The following is a 16,551-nucleotide window of genomic DNA, read 5'->3' on the forward strand; positions in this document are numbered from 1 at the left end:
CGCCGCCGCCGCCGCCGCCCGCCCGCCGGGCCCGCAGCCCGGGCTCCCGGCCGCAGGCGAGGCCCAGGCCGCGGCCGACATGAACCACCAGCAGCAGCAGCAGCAGCAGAAAGCGGGCGAGCAGCAGCTGAGCGAGCCCGAGGACATGGAGATGGAAGGTGAGGCCCGCGAGCCGGCCGCGGCGGGGCCGGGGGGCGCCTTCCATTGTGGCCGGGGGGAGCCGCGGGAGCCACGCGAGGGGCTCGCCATCTTTAAGCAGGCCCCGGCGGCCGCGGGCCTGGGCCTGGCCGGGCCGGGCGAGGCTGCACCGTCATGCCGGGCCCGCGCGCGGGGGGCGGTCGGCGGCCCCCTGCCCGGCTCATTGTCCGGGGCGCCTCCCGGCACAAAGCGCCCGCAGCCGGGGCTTGGGAATTAGGGCGCCCCGGCCGCCCAGGGACGAGGCGTGCTCTGGCCGCTGGCGGCCGCCGGGTCGGGAGCCGGGCTGCGGGGGGCCGTGCCCCTTCGCGGGCGTCCCCGGGGCCTGCCTCGTCTGGCCTGGTTCCGGCCGGCGAGCTCAGGGAACGCTGTGGCCCTCCGCGGACGCGGGGCTCGTCCGCACCTGCTCTCGTGCGCTCCCCGGGAGAGCCCGCCGGGGCTGCGAGGCGTTCCCCCGGATCGCTTTTAAAACGCCACTTCCTAGCGTCGGGCTTCATTTTGAAACACCTGCAAGGAAGGCACATGTTCTCAGCCTTTGGACTGGCCCCCGAGTTCTGAGCCGCGCGCGCGCTCTTCGTTTCTAAGTTACCTCTTTTGTGGGGGCCGTGTGGTGTCCCACTCTGTGCGGTGCAGTCAGCATCCGGCCAGGTGTGTGTTTGAAACTACGCGAAAGCCCTCGCTGCACATGACTACCTACACCCGAATCAAAGCTGACTCCAGAGGTAACTAAATTTCCTGCCCCTGTGCCGGCAGTGTTCCCAAGTACTTTGAGATACGAGGTCTTGGTTGTAAAGGTTTGATGTAAAGAGTCTTGGGTTTACATGGCTCCGGCGGAGGTGGTCATTGGAAGGCATCTTTTATTTCTCGTGGCCCCAACTACTTTAAGGGCAAAGGCAAAGAAGTCTTAAAAGATAGCTTTCTTACCTACGTCGAGGGGTGAGACTGGCAGGAATCCAGAGGGGGTACCTGAGTGAGCGGAGCAGTGAATGTTCTTAACTTGGTTTCAACGGGGATCTCGGGTTGTGTAAATGAATGGAACCTTGCTCAGGGAGCGGAGGCAAAGCACCATTTGTCCTGTGGAGTGGGTACACGTGTGGGGGCCTTGCACCCTGGTTGGGGGGAACGCTTACCCATGTCTGGTATTCCCCTGTGAATAACTTACTGCTGGTAACTCGGTGTTCACCGAAAAAAATGGCTTGCCGGATTGCAGGACGCAAAGCGATGGAAATGCCTGCAGAAAGCGCTTCCCAGTGCCACTTAACAATGGCAGTAATGGGGGACAGGAGAGCAGAGTCCACACCACGGCCCTGGGCTGTGTATCTTGGTTGGCCTCAGCAAGGCAGTAGCTTCCCCAGAGCTTTTGGCACATGTGATTAAAACAGCCAGTCACAGGAATATGTTGTTGAGACAATTTTGTATATTCCTTTTATGCGGTGTAACAAAAAGGGTCGTTGTTCAGTTTCCTTCGTGAATATCAGTCCATCAAGACAAAAGTCCATTAGTGGTGGCATACGATGTCCCATGTCCACTGTCTCATCACTTTCCAAGTGTTTTTGAACACGGGTGAGAAGTAATAAACGTCGACATCGCTGAAGAGCCTGTTTCTGGGACAGAGCTGTGTGTTTGGGGGAACGAGTCCTGCCCACAAGCTCCAAGGACTTTTCTGTAAGATTGGGGTGTGTAGAAGGGTGGTGGAAGAGGTTTCAGAAGTCCATGCATGCTTCCCAGACTACTTTCTTTCCTCCTGGGCTTTTATTTTTTTATCATCAAAGTTCGCTTTGGAAAGGTCACTCCTAAAATCATTAATGTGGGGATGCACTAAAATCTCAAAAGTGGTTGGTGAAGGTTGCAGTTAGTAATGCTGATTCCTTAAACTTAAGAAACTGGGTTCTTTTGAGTGGACCTGTGTCCCACATTCATTATGCAGAAGGTACCTTGTCTCTGTAGGACTTCTGATTGTCACGATTGTCAGCGCTCTGTGAGCACCCACAGGTGTGTGGTTTAGAAAGCTGCCTGTGCCAGCCTTTCTTAGCCTTCTCACTGCAAAAACGTGGTGCTAGGTTTAGATACTGTAGTTGAGGATCGGAAAGCATGAAAGAAACCTTGGTATTAAAAAGCCAGAGGAGTGGAATTTAGTGAATATCAACTCTAGTTGGCCTCATATGTTGGGCTGTGGTAGTACCTTGAACCTGTTGGGTGTCTTTGCCCTGAGTCCAGTCGAATCATCAGCTGCAAACTGTCAGGGTTCTGATGGGCTTGAGGAAAGGCAGGCTTTGTCAATGAAGAGCATCCTACCCACCCCTCCTGGGCAGGGCAGGTTTCGAAGGAGCTTGGGAGACTGGTTTGGTTGGTTGGTTTTTTCCTATCAATAGGTCAATGTTAGTTTGCTCTCCTCCTGCTTCACTTTATTGGGATAGCATCTGCTTTCGACTGAACTCTGCGCAGTGCACAGTCCTAGCCTATCCACGGGAGAACAACAACGCTCGGGGATTAGTTATTTTAAAGATGGCTCGTTCTTAGCAGTTGGGAGAGTTATGAAGGGTGAGGGGCAAAGAGGAAGGGGCTGGGGGAACGTGCTGACAGTTCACCGGGGTCGGACCACATGCGAGGCCTGGAGCAGTTGAGCCCCACGTTTCAGGGCTGGAGGCACGCAGAGCTGTGGAGCAGTGGCATTCGTGGGTCTGGCCAGGCAGGAATTTGCTTAGCAGTTTATTCATTATCTAACTCCAAGGCGGTGCAGTCCGAGGGGCTGAAGGAGTGACTTGTGCAGCCCTCTGCCCCCTGAGTACTTGCAGAGGTGATAATCTGGTCTGTTATGCCGGGTCCAGTCAACAGGAAGTTTTCCCAAGGCCTTGTTCCTGTACATAGACTGGCTGGCTCAAACGTAAGTACCCTGATGTTCCTTCCCTGGCTCTTCTGCCCTGCCCGCGTGAGCAGTCTGTGTTTCACGGTGTAATCTCTGAGACTAATGGGGACAGACAGTTTTGTTTGACTTTTTTTGTACAACACTCAGACCCCTGCTCTCAGGACCCCAAGCTGGGAGCAGATCAGTGAGTCATCTGCAGTTTTTGCAAAGAATTCATCTTTGACGTCTGTGTTTTCTGTCTGGGGGGCAGCAGCCCGGGTGGGTTTGTGTTTCTTTTAAACTCCTGAGGGTAGGTGGAGTTTCAAGTTACTGTGCTGCTGGAGCAGGTTTGAGAGTGGAAAGTGAGTTGCTTGCACACATGCACCCGGATAAACCAAACCTGTGCATTTTATTCTAAAATGCAGGTTTCCTCTTCAGATAGCACCGTAACGAGACAAAAATCACAGAATATGAGAGTCTTGGTTTTTCTCTCACTGTTAGTTTTGGTTGGTAAAAGAACTCTTGGAGGCTACGAAATGAAAATCAACTCTGAAAACCCAGAAGAAATAGAGAAGAAATTAGGCCAGACCTAGAAACATCTGACTCTGAGCTTGTCAGGTTTTGATAGGATTGGAAGTTACTCCCCACGGGCATCGCCCCTCCGCAGTTTCTCAGGCTGCTGATTTTGATTATCGGTGAACAAATAAAAGATTGATAACCGCAAATACCAGAAGAAAGCAAATAATTTCCTCCTTCATTTTTATTTTCTTGGGATTAGTTTTGCGGAAAGGAAGAAAGGGGCTGTTGAGTAAACAACAGCTCCTCGTGGCAGGGCGGTGTGGTGTCTGAGCACAGGCTTCCGGCCAGGCCCGCGTCTGAGTGTGGACTTTGCCTTTTCATTGTGTGACCTCATGGCACATTGCTTAAGCTCTGGGTGCCTCAGTTTTCCTGCATCGTCCAAAAGGAGGTCAGTCCTATCTTGTAAGGTAATTGTGAGGGAGGAGGGACAAAGCCCTCGTAAAAGTGCCTCCCACCCGAGGAAGGGATCTACTTAGGAAGGAACGGAGCATGTTGGGATTTTGGGTGGTGTGAAGACAGTGCCCTACAGGAATTTTGTCTTCATGTGGATTAGGAAGAAAACATAATGAGCCTCAGTTTAAGCACCATTATGGAATCCTGCACTTGAGATGCCTCAATAGTTACTTAAGATGAATGGCTTAATATTTTAAGAAACATGAAGTGGGTAATGGAGGAGACCAGGGGGTCTGGGGCATTGTGACACGGGCACTGAAGTGTGCTGAGCTGAGTAGCCCTCCGATGAGTGTATTCTTGTTCTTGGAAAACTTCTCAAGCATCTAGTGATGAATTTGGAGTGGGGAATCCGGTCACTGCGTCTCCAGACTTTGGGAGTTGGCCTTGCATCCTTCCCTGGGTCCCCACCTCCTGTTACGAAGCCCTTTTGGTTTTCCAGCCACCACCCTAAAGGAGGCCCCTATTGCCTCATGCTGGGACTTTGCAACAACCTTCTTACTGGTTTCTGCTTCCATCGTTCCGAAAGCTCACACGCCTATGAAAATGGACTGCCCACAGGCCTGCTGTGCCCTGTCACCTCCCCCTGCTTAGGAGGGCGCAGGTGGGCTGTTTTCCCTGGATGTGGGAACTCGTGCAGTCCAGGCTGGGCCATCGGGATCCTCAGACTTGGCCTGGGCTTTCTTTGTGCTTTGAGCTCTGAGCACACGCTGGTTAGTGCTTCATGGGGGCAGCCCTGGCTTTGGTGGCCTCTCCCTTCTGGAATGCAAACAGAACAGATACCCCAGGACAGTGGTTCAGAACCTGTTCCAGTGCCACCTTCTACACCAGAAACGTCGTCTCAGCTGCTTGGCTTGCATTAGAGTCCTGTAGATGATGCGGTCACCACACGTGAACCCGCCTCTTCCTTGGCGGTGGTCTGTGTGGAAGGCATCCTTTTTTTGGTCCACTGTATTTGTGGGAGATCCTCATTCAGGAAACAGCAATTCTAAGTGGTAGAACAGGCGCTGGCTGGCTGGCTGGCAAGGAGGTGTTTGGAAGAGAAAGCCTCAGTAAAGTGAACCCATGTTGCTTCCATAAGCTGCTAATTCAGTGTCATTGTCTTGAAGGTAAGTTGCTTCTTTTATTTATTTATTTATTTATTTATTTGACAGACAAGTAGGCAGAGAGGCAGGCAGAGAGAGAGGAGGAAGCAGGCTCCCCACTGAGCAGAGAGCCCTATGTGGGGCTCGATCCCAGGACCCTGGGATCATGACCTGAGCCAAAGGCAGAGGCTTTAAACCACTGAGCCACCCAGGCATCCCTCAAGTGGCATTTTTGATCCTTTTGGAAGGAAAAGCTTTTTTCCAGACAGGGCATTGATGGACTTTCTTAAATGACTGAAGGTTTCTTCCGAGTATTTTGAAAGGTGTTTTTGTCATTCTTTCTGCTTTTGTGGATGAGTAGTATGTATGTAGCCTGGGTATTTCTGTTTGATTTCCAAGTTGAAAGGATCTTACTCTGGAGACGAAGTGTTGTAACCAGGTATTTCTTAGCATGTACTGTGACAGTTAAATGTTCGGTGTCACCTGCTCGTGAACTTGTTCTGAACTAATTTGGACTTCAGAAAGTTGGAGGAAGCAGGATTTTGAGTGTCATGCGTAGGCAAGAGTCAGTTATGCCATCTTTCTAGTAAGTTAACACATGCCTTGGCGTTGAGTTGAGAAGTCAGATGTGTTGAAATTCTCTTCAAGAGAAGCAGGCCTACCTCCGAGGGCTGGTGAATTCAGCGTGGGAGTAGGGGGATGGGGGTAACGAGAAAGTTTCTTATGTCATGAAATACACTGACCTGGGCAAGAGCTGAATGCTTCCAGAACGTGGTGACGACATGGCTAAACGAGAGACTGGCAGGAGAGTGGGGAGGGAGAGTGGCGTCTGGGAGAACACACCCTGAGAAGTGGTGTCACTGCACGTAGTTGTCCTGGTCAGGTTGAGGAGAGCTGGGGATAGGAACCTCCAGGGGTTACAGTGAGTGCAGAGCTCCGTGCCGGGTGTGGGCTGGGCCCTCACTGGGCTTTCTGTATGCTGCCTTGTAGACAGTTCAGTTCTGAGGGCAGCCATGAGGGGTGTAGCCCTCCGTTCTGAGGTCACAGCTGCTCATAGGGTCGGAGATGCTCGGGTATTTTTTTTTACAAGCGCCCAGGACACCTGGCCCGAGGGGGCTTTAGCTTACCCAGTGTTTGAAGCGTGAGTGTTGAGAGACTTGAGTCCCAGTCTCAAGGTGGTGGTCCTCTGTTCTTTTGGGGGAGGGCGGGGGAAGTGTCATTGAAAATCTAAAAGCTGTAGACAAAAAGGTTCCCTTGTGTGACCACAACTGTTTTTTGTGATTTTCCTGCCTGGCACAGAATATCAAAACCCAGGGCCGTCTCTGGTTTGAATTCCATGCTGGTGACTAAATCGGTTTTCCTGCCGTCCTGAGACCGGTAGGGCAGTGTCTTGCGTTAGGTGCCAGCCCTCCGAGTACCCACCTGGGCAAGGTCTGGCTCTCACAGCGAGTTGCTAAACTGCCTCTGGTGTGGAAATTGGTTGTATGAGTGTATTAAGGTGACCTCTGTTGGAGAGCGCGATATGCCCCAGGGTGTCTGGGTGGCTTTCTAACTTCTCTCTGCTCTCCCTTCGGCCACCCGATTCCTAGTACTTTGAGGAGTTGATGGGGGCTTTTTCAGGGGAAGCCACGAGCTGTTGCTCCGATGCGTCTGCTGAGGGCCCCTTATAAGCAGGCGTAAGAGGGCCCCTTATAAGCAGGCGTAAGAGCCGTGCGGCTGGGGTTGCAGGTGTATTTCATCAATGCACTTTTGGGAATACCTTCTGTCTCAAGGCGCTTAATTGACCCTGTGCAGTGGCTGTTGTCAAACAAGTACCTGTAAGCCTTCTCCACTGTTCCTGTGGCTGCAGCGCCCAGCTTTTCCTCGTGCTTCTTCCTGCCCCCGTCCAGTACGTCTTACGTTCTAGCCCCGGGGGAGACGTTATTCGCAGAAACTATGTGCAGTGGTTAAAAACGTTCCTCAGTCCACATTGCTGTCTTGTAAGCATCAGACACTTGTAAGGATCGCCCCCAACGATTCTCAGCCATGCTCTCGTGTATTTTGAGGATTGTGTTAAGGATTGAGAGGGTGTACAGAGAGGGTGGACTAGCAGAATGCCCTCGGAAGCATCTGGAGGGGGAGGCGGGCAGGGTGCTGTGGTCCCTTCTTGAGCCTTTGGGCTGACCCTCCCTCTCAAGACTGGGAGCTGTGGTGGCTAAGGAGCTGCTTCTCCTGGGAGGGAACAGTGTGCTGCCCTTGCCGGAAGGATTCCTCATTCTCTGACGCTCTTGAGGTCTCCTGGTTCTGATGAGAACAAACCGAGGTTATGTTCCAACTTTAGACCCATCTTTCTCCAGAAATCCACTTGTTTTCATGTGGGGGGCAGGGGGAGATGCCATGTTAGGATGAGGACCTGTGCAGTGCGATGTGGTAGCCACTAGCCGCGGGGCAGCGATTTTGGGATTGGAATAAAATTGGGGCACCCAGCTGGCTCAGTCCAGTCGGTGGAGCGTGTGACTGTTGATCTAGGGTCATGAGTTCAAGCCCCACAGTGGGTGTAGGGCTTCCATTAAAACAAGCAAACAAACAAACAACAAACAAACAAACAAACAAAAAGCATTCCTCAACTGACTGGCCACATTTCAAGTGTTGAATAGCCACATGTAGTTGGTGGCCACCACCTTGGGCAGGGCAGGTCCAGGGCATGTCCATCAATGGCAGAATGTCAGTGGCCAGAGCTGGCCTACACGGTCTCTCTTCAGATCGTGGAGGGGTCTCAGGCTGGAGGGGTCTCAGGTAGCATTGGGATTTCATTGAAACTACAGTATGTCTTGGGAAAATTCAAGTAAAATGAATAAAATAGTTCTTTGGGGCAAGCCCTATACAGCAAGGTTTCTCTGGTTATTTGTGGTGAAGAACCAGGTTTCTTCCCTAAATTTCTAGTCCATTATGGACAATTTCTAAACCGTATTTTGTAGAAATACAGTGTAAAAAATTACTTAAGTGAAATAAAATAGAACCACAAAACACAAGCCCCATTTGATTATTAAAGTCAGCAAATGTAAAGTTAACTGTTGAAATCAGTTATTAGAACAAACACATATGAAAAAAGAAAATTGCAGAAACTGTTAAGTTCATTGAAGTTGTGTGTATAGGCTGTTAATATAAAGAAACTCGATTACATTTGTAACTGTGGCGTTCCAACATGGTAACCAAACACAGTTTTGTGTGAAATAGCCGTTTCCCCCTATTGAAAGCCTCCATGCACACTTTGAAGGAATGCAGCGTACAGCAGTAGTTTTTAAAGTAACAAATAATCTTGCTTCCTGCTTGGATGGACGGCATGTCTTACTACTCGGAGGCCATTTCTGTTTTGCTGAAACTCCTGTGAGCCCACCGCTGTGGAGGTATACTCATAAGAATTGGGGGGAGGGTGGTTTTCCAGAATTTTTCTCTGGACAGTTTCACCTGTATCCTATTAAACAAACGTAAAGCTAAGTTACCTTTTTTTTTTTTTTTTTTTTTAAGATTTTATTTATTTACTTGACAGAGAGAGATCACAAGTAGACGGAGAGGCAGGCAGAGAGAGAGAGGGAAGCAGGCTCCCTACTGAGCAGAGAGCCCGATGCGGGACTCGATCCCAGGACCCTGAGATCATGACCTGAGCCGAAGGCAGCGGCTTAACCCACTGAGCCACCCAGGCGCCCCCCTAAGTTACCTTTCATTCAGAGAAATGGTTGTGGGTGACACCTACTTTCGGGTTACAGTTAAATGAACACTAGACTCTCCCAAGGTGTGACATGGTCCCCCATGTGGTGTGCCACACTGCTTTGAGCATACCCTTACTGTCCCGTGCTTTGGTGTTGGGGGAAAGTCAGATTGCTGGAAAGTTTCTATGCTGGTTCTTCATTGTGCTTTTGGTCCACAGAAGGACACCAGTTTGCGGACGCTGTGCAGGGCATGTCCGTTTTAGCATTGTCCTTTCTGCTTGCTTGTTTGGTTCTGGGATGGAGCCTTGCTTCTGACTCTGTTACACCCTGTGGCCGCAGGCTTTGCTTGCTGTGGTGCTCAAAGAGCCCGGTTTGCAGGACAGACATTTTGGATCCCCATCTCAACTGGTGTAGTGCTGGCACCCCGGGGTGTGACTGCCTGAGTGCGGGTTCCTGGAACCCATGTGCAGGGGAGGCCCTCAGGGGAGGGCTCTGAGGAGTGGTGGACAGGAGGGGGTCTGTGCCACAAAGCAGGGACAGGACTGGCTCCCCTGGGGAGGGGTGTGGGTCGCTGCCGCTTTGTCGAGGAGAGGGCACAGCTTGGTTTGGGTAGGGACTGCTGGGGTGGTCAGAGGCTGATGTAGAATGGCATGATAAGGTTGGTCAGATTGGGACCTGTGCGTCTATTGCAGAGGGTTAGGATCTGTGGTGGGTGGCATAATGGCCCCCACAGATGTCCATGTCACAATCCCGAGAGCCTGTGAATGTACTCCTGTACATGGCAAAGGTGATTAAAGATCCCTGATGAGGAGATTATCCAGTGCCGCCCAGGTGGGCCCAGTGTAATCACAAGGGTCCTTATATGTGAAAGGAGCAGGTCCAGGTCCAGGTTGGGTGGTGTGGGGTGGGAGGGGGTGGGAAGGCGGTTGCTGGCTCTGAGGATGAAAAGGGGAACCGAGGAATGGGGGAGGTCTCTAGAAGCTGGAAAAGGCAAGAAAAGAGATTGTCCCCTGGAGCTTCCAGAAGGGAGTCCTGCTGACACCTTGATGAGAGCCAAGTGAGCCCCGTTTTCAGACTCCTACTAATCTCCAGAACTGTAAAAGAATCAATGTACGTTGTTCAAGCCACTGTTTATGTAATCCTTTGGAGCAGCGACCAGAAACTAATGCAGGATCCGGGGAAGTGGGTGAGAAGCAGCAGGTGTGTGCCCGATATATGTAGCTGGCCCCAAACCTGTAGGAGGCTTTGGAGCCGCTCCATGAGTGTGTGGCAGCTCACGCTCACTGAGGGCTCCTCACTGTGTGCCAGACTGTCCGTGTGTTAACTCACACGCTTCTTACTACAGCTCTCAGATGTGCAGTCATCCCTGGTTCACAGCAGAGCGAGCCCGGGCACTGTGTCATCCTCAGGGTCAGTGGTAGGATTTGAACTCGTGCAGTCTGGTTTCACAGCCATTTACAAGTCGTCATATCCAGTAGGCCCCATTGGTCATAGAAGTTGTGGTTACTGCTTCTTAGTGACACCCCTGTGCTGCCTTCTCCCGCGTAGCTTACCTTACCACCCCAAAGCGCTGTGCTGCAGTTGGCCTTCCGAGTTGAACGTTTTTGTGTGGTTCACCACATGCTTTGAATATAGAAAGTAGCTCACTGCCAAAATAGGCTGGGGCCGCATGTACGCTTCAGCAAGAGGAATTTGGGGGCATAAGAAGATCCAGAGCAAAATGGTGTGTCTTCACAGGTAGAGTCTGCCTCCCCCCTTAGAGAATGGAAGTAACTGTATCAGGTGTTCAGTAACAGGTTATAATAAGATCCTGAGCTGAAATGAAATCATCCCCAAAGCAAACCATTCAGAACTCTGGGTATGCAGAGTGATGAGAAATTGAGAAGGGCTTAGCGGCGGCTCAGGGCGCAAACGTCCCGCATTTCAGAGTCCCTGATTCTGCGGACCTGGGTACCAGAGCCCCGGATTCCTTAAGGAAGCAGGGGCTGGAAGAAGTGGGGTGACCTGGGTGGCCACTCTTTTTGCTTCATTAGCTGCCAGCTAGCTTTGTGGCATTGCTTTTATGGCATATTTTGAATATTTTCCTTTCAGGTCTCTTTCCATGACAGGGAATTAAAGAATGTTTGTGTGTATATGTATATAGGTGTGTGTGTAGGCTACTTTGGGAAGCATGTTTGCTTTGAAAAGTGATTGTAGCAGTCCAAACCTGTAGCAGAGCAGTTGTATTTATTTTTTTTTTAAGATTTTATTTATTTATGATAGAGATCACAAGTAGGCAGAGAGAGGGGGGGAAGCAGGCTCCCTGCCGAGCAGAGAGCCCGACGTGGGGCTCAATCCCAGGAGCCTGGGATCAAGACCTGAGCCGAAGGCAGAGGCTTTTACCCACTGAGCCACCCAGGTGCCCCAACAGAGCAGTTTTAAATAAAGAAACCCTTACATGGTTGAGTGTTAGCTAGTCTTTGCCTGTTGAGTAAAGAAAGCTCAAGCCAGTGTGGCCTTTTGGTCTGTTTTCATGAACGCCCCCTCTGCCCACACAGCACAACATAAGACCTTGCACTGTGTGAGAACAGGATCTTTCATTTCTATAATTCCCTCTAAAAGTGTGCGTTTTTGGACATGACATCAGATGGATGACTTCCCTCATGCTACAGGTAATAGATTCAGGATATTTATTGGTCATGGTTTGTGCTTGAGTTTCTCGGGGAAAAAAGAGGAAGATAGGGGACACAAGTTTTGGCCTCAAAGGATGTGGCCAGGAGTGAAGATGTCCGGAACGATGGGTAACACGCAGTGATGGCCCAGGTAGCTGTTGCCACACTGAGCGGCACCCTGGCAATATTCAGGCTTTCAAGCTGGTTGACTTGGGAGTGTCTAGAGAAGGTGCAGATGAGGGAGGTGGCTCATGGGTGTCCTAGTTGGGGATGTGTGCGCGCACGTGATCTCTGAGATGAACGTCATGTTACCCGATGCCAGTCCCACAAGTCTGTGTGCTCACCCACCGTGGGTGGGTGTTGGTGGTCATCTTGATGGGGAACTCAGTCCCAGTATCGCGGGGTTATGTGGAAAGCATGGTCGCTGCCATACTCCTAAGTCTTGACAATTTAGAGTTGGTTATGAATTACTTTGGAGGTACATGGGGAGAGGGAGAACTACTATTGCACATCCCAATGTTTTAGGGCCAGTATTTCCTTGGAAATCTGAGGCTGTTATTTATAATCTAATTTCTATTTTGATGAATGAAGTCCTTTCTTTCTTTCTTTCTTTCTTTTTTTAAGGCTTTTATATTTTTCTTGAAATTCATTGTTTATTTTGGGTATTTTTATCAGAAGGCACTTGGTCATGGAATTTTGCTTTGGAGCAGAAAGTGTCAAGCCTCCTCAGCAGATGAAGAGACCGAGGCTCCGAGAGATGGAGCAGTTTCTAGACTTAGACCGTCCAGTACTGCAGCCACTCATGGCTGAGTAGGTTTAAGCTAATTCAGATTAAGTAAAATTAAATACTCAGTTTCTGAGTCTAACTAGCTGTCTTTCAGGGGCTCCTTGGGTGCCACGCGGGGGTCATGGCTTTGGTATTGGATGGCACAGCCATGGAAGGTCTCCAAGAGCACAGAACATTCGCAGGGGCAGGGATGCTCCCCGTGAACTGGATGTTAGCTCTGCCTATGGCGCGTGCTGCCTTGAATAGAATGGGCTAGCATGGTGGGTCTTCTGTAATCACTGAGGAAGAAGTTGCCCCAAACCAGCTCAGCAAAGCGCAGATGTGCTGGTAAACTCACTGTTACCTCCTCAGATACTGAGCGGGGCTGGGGCAGGGGGGGTGGTGCGTGCGGTCTGCAGAGACGCAGGAGTAATAAGCCTTTACTTCAGGAGGGTCTGTGGACCACAGACAGGTCCTGTGAGCACGTAACTACTGCAGAGTAGAAACAGTGCCCCGGAGGTGAGGAGGTGGCGTTCTGGAAGTGGAGAGGAGGACTGCATCGGCTGTGCGGAAGCCACCAGGCCTGGGGTGGTGCTGGGGAGTGGGCTGTGAGGGACAGATGCCTGGATGCAGAGCGCGTGAGTTCCAGGGAACTGGAGGTGAGAGCCAGAGGCAAGGCTTCCGGTAGATGAAGAGAAGCACCTTTGTATTTTCTGGACATGTTCGTGGTTGTGTAATTAACACATTGTATGTGCTGTTTCTTTGCTTTACTCCCCATCACACTTTGAGGTCAGAGGACCAGCGGAGAGCCTGGGTCATTTTCTGTGCCAGTCCAGTGTACTGCGCTTTTGCATTTTAGTTTCAATCCTATGGGAACATGCCACAATGTTTAATGCTAACTCTTCATTTTACCTGCTTTGGTAACAGTTATAAAACATTAGATTTGCACCTGCCCTTCTGTAATAAGTCGTTTCAATAAAATGTGTTAGTCACCATGATTTTTAAAATAGCAACTTCTGTTGAGACATAATCCTCGTAGATCACCACCCCCCATCAAAGCATGCTCCTCGGTGGGTTCGAATATGTTCGCAGTTGTGCAACCCTCAGCAGTCAGATTTTGAACATTTTCATTGCTCCCAGATGAAATCCTGTCTGTATTCTTTTGGGACACTCTCCTTCTCCCTGCAGTCTCGGCAGCCACCACTCTTTTCTTTCTTCAGATTTGCCACTTCTGGACATTTCTTATAAATGGAATCCTACAGTATGTGGTCTCTTGTGTCCAGCTTCTTGCACGGAGAGTCCCAGCCCAGGTTTCTCCACATTGTAGTTGGATCCGTGTTCTGTCGCGTAGAACCTGGGCTGTGGTTCATGCTGGGTCAGGGAGATGCTTTGGTGCTCGTGGTTCTGCCGTTTGCAGTAGGTTTTCTTCAGAATGTTTTAAATGGACTTGGGGAACGCCTGGGAGGCTCAGTCAGTTAAGCATCTGCCTTCGGCTCAGGTCATGATCCCCCGATCTTGGGACTGAGCCCTGCCTACATCAGGGCTCTGTGCTCAGCATGGAGCCTGCTTCTCACTTTGCCTACTGCTCCCCTGATTGTGCTCTTTCTCTGCAAATAAATAAATAAAGTCTTAAAAAAATAAAGGGAGAAACTTTTGTGGTTATGCATACGCTTCAGAACTACTAAATTGAATTAACTGGGTGGTGCACAGTGGGGATATCCGTGTCATTTGAGGGTTCAAGCAGAGCTGCAGAGTGGCAGTAGAGGGTAGTTTTTTTTTTTTTTTTTTCTAAGATTTTGTTTGACAAATAAAGATTTTATTTGATTTTTTTTTTTAAGATTTTATTTATTTGACAGACAGAGATCACAGGTAGGCAGAGAGGCAGACAGGGGGTTGGGAGAAGCAGGCTCCCTGCCGAGCAGAGCCCGAGGGACAGGGCTCGATCCCAGGACCCTGGGATTATGACAGCCGAAGGCAGAGGCTTAACCCACTGAGCCAGCCAGGCGCCCCAGATTTAAAAAAAAAAAAAGATTTTATTTATTTGGTTTAGATCAAGAGTGGGAGAGCACAAGCAGTGGGGGAGCAGTATAGAGGGAGAGAGAAGCAGACTCCTCAGTGTGCAGGGAGCCCGATGTAGGGCTCCATCCTCAGATCATGACCTGAGCCGAAGGCAGGTGCTTAACTGAGTGAGCCACCCAGGTGCCCCGATTTACTGGATTTTACCATGCATAGCTGTGGGAGCTGCTGCCAGTCTGTTGCTAATGGATCTGGTGCTGGAGTCCATAGGACATGTAGTCCACAAGGGAAGAGGAGTGGGAAGCAGGGTAGGGGAGGCTGAGCTGGAACCATATCCTTGTGAGCCTCTCATGACTTCAGGTGCCCTAATGGCCCAGAAGGCAGAGAAACCCCCAGGCATAAAGGAACATGGGCTTCTTGCTCTGGCCTGTCAGGTTGGGGCACAGTGGCTCCCAGGTGGGAACTCTGCAAAGTAGGGCTTGTAATTCCGGTTTAGCTAACCTGGCACACCATAGATCTGCCATTTGGTGTGGTCTTTGGCCTATCAGAGTTTTTGCTATCAGGATCCTGTTAAGTTTTAAAACTGATGAGAACGCTGAAGAGCTATCAGGAGGCGGGATTACATTTGTCGTTGATTGCCATCTGAAAAGCTAAAACTAGGACGAGTCTTGCTTATTGAGGAATGATAAACACAAATAACATATGTCTTATAGGAAATAAGTATTTTCCAAAACAAAAAAATTTAATGGGGGAATGGCGTTATTTTTATATTTTTTACCAATGTCTTTATTGTCTGGCCTAACAGAAGACAGCTGGATTCTGCTTTCTCTCTGTCTCTGCTTTCTGTCAGTTACAGTGTATTTTAGTAGAAATAGAAAATCCAGTCTCACAGAGGCACCTAGATCATAAAGGGAACAGTAGTTTAATAGCCTTTTCAGATAATTGTGACAGTTTTTTGATACTGTACCAACTTCGGTAGCTTCTTAAGGTTAATTGCAGTGTGCCAGTTTGAAACCCTATGAATTAACTTTTCTATTATATTGAAATTCATTGGTCTTAAAAAAAAAAGATATTTATTTATTTGAGAGAGAGAGAAAGCATGAGCTGGGGAGGAGCAGAGAGAGAGGGAGAAGCAGACCTGTGCTGAACTTGGAACTGGGGACCTTCACCTGAGGATGGCCTGAGGTGGAATCAAGAATCAGACCCTTAGGGGACTAAGCCATCCAGGTGCCTGTCTTGTACTTTGAATCTACCTTGTCTGTACCATTCATTTAGTCCCTAAGTCACGTTTATGTGCGGTGGCAGCCTTGTGCTGTTACTTAATTGGGAACAAGGTTGTGGCTAACAGTTCTAGAAAGCTCAATTGGGACAGAGACCTCTGACTTGGGTTGTGTATGAAAAGTCTTGATACTAACTGACAGCATGGGGGAAGGTGTGGTTGGGTGCTAATCAGGGCAGCATAGTAGCTGTCCCCTGTCCCAGCTGTTTTGGGTGCTGCCGTGGGGAGGGAGCAGGCGCTGTTGGCTGGCCCCGTGGTGGGGAGGTGCCAGGGACTGGGGTGTAGACACCCCCAGGCAAGGGTGTATAGACGATGATTCTGTTAAGATGAGTAACAGACTGCACAAGAATCCACAGAGACAGCACTTGAGCCAAAAATAGCTGGTGATTCTGATTATTTTCCTTCCCAACCCTTTATAACAGCTACCATTCCTCTTGTTAATATTTATTTTATTTGTATCTCCCCCTCCCCCCATTTTCTCTGTTTTCCAGTAGTTTGTATGAATGGAACAGTTGGAAATCATTGGGAAATTTTTCTGGATTTAAACATGATTTGTTAACCAGCACAGCTAGTTTATGTACCTCAGTGCATCGGCACGTGGTGCGTGTGTTCTTAGACCAGGGTTTCAGCACGTATGCGCTTTCAGTTCTGTTCCTGTCGCCCTTCCCTGGCTCCTTGACATTTGCAGCTCCCTCTCCCCTGAAAAAGCAAATTTTGAGGCAGACATTTGTGTACTGCTTTGTATAAAACCATATGAAGATCTTGGGGGCAAGGAAGAGTCAGACCGTACATTTTTTTGTATGGAATCCTTTAGTTCTCTTTTCCCAAGTACTTAAAATATCAGAAACTTTTATATCAAGGGAGTGTGTGTTTAGAGAGTCAGTAGGGGCGCCTGGGTGGCTCAGTGGGTTAAGCCTCTGCCTTCGGCTCAGGTCATGATCTCAGGGTCCTGGGATTGACTCCCACATCAGGCTCTCTGCTCAGCGGGGAGCCTGC

The 16,551-nt window shown here is 49.9% G+C and overlaps 1 protein-coding gene across 1 annotated transcript in view; it reads left to right on the forward strand.

Moving 5' to 3' along the window:
- Positions 1 to 19: 19 nt before the first annotated feature.
- The window catches only part of USP7 (ubiquitin specific peptidase 7), a 63,262-nt gene continuing 46,730 nt past the window's right edge, over positions 20 to 16,551 (forward strand). The window contains exon 1 of the mRNA XM_059415338.1: positions 20 to 158. Coding sequence (XP_059271321.1) covers positions 80 to 158 — 79 coding nt within the window. The 5' untranslated portion in view covers positions 20 to 79. The remainder of the gene's footprint in view (positions 159 to 16,551) is intronic.

The sequence above is a fragment of the Mustela nigripes genome, chromosome 11 (genome assembly GCF_022355385.1).
Source record: "Mustela nigripes isolate SB6536 chromosome 11, MUSNIG.SB6536, whole genome shotgun sequence".
Lineage (NCBI taxonomy): Eukaryota > Metazoa > Chordata > Mammalia > Carnivora > Mustelidae > Mustela > Mustela nigripes.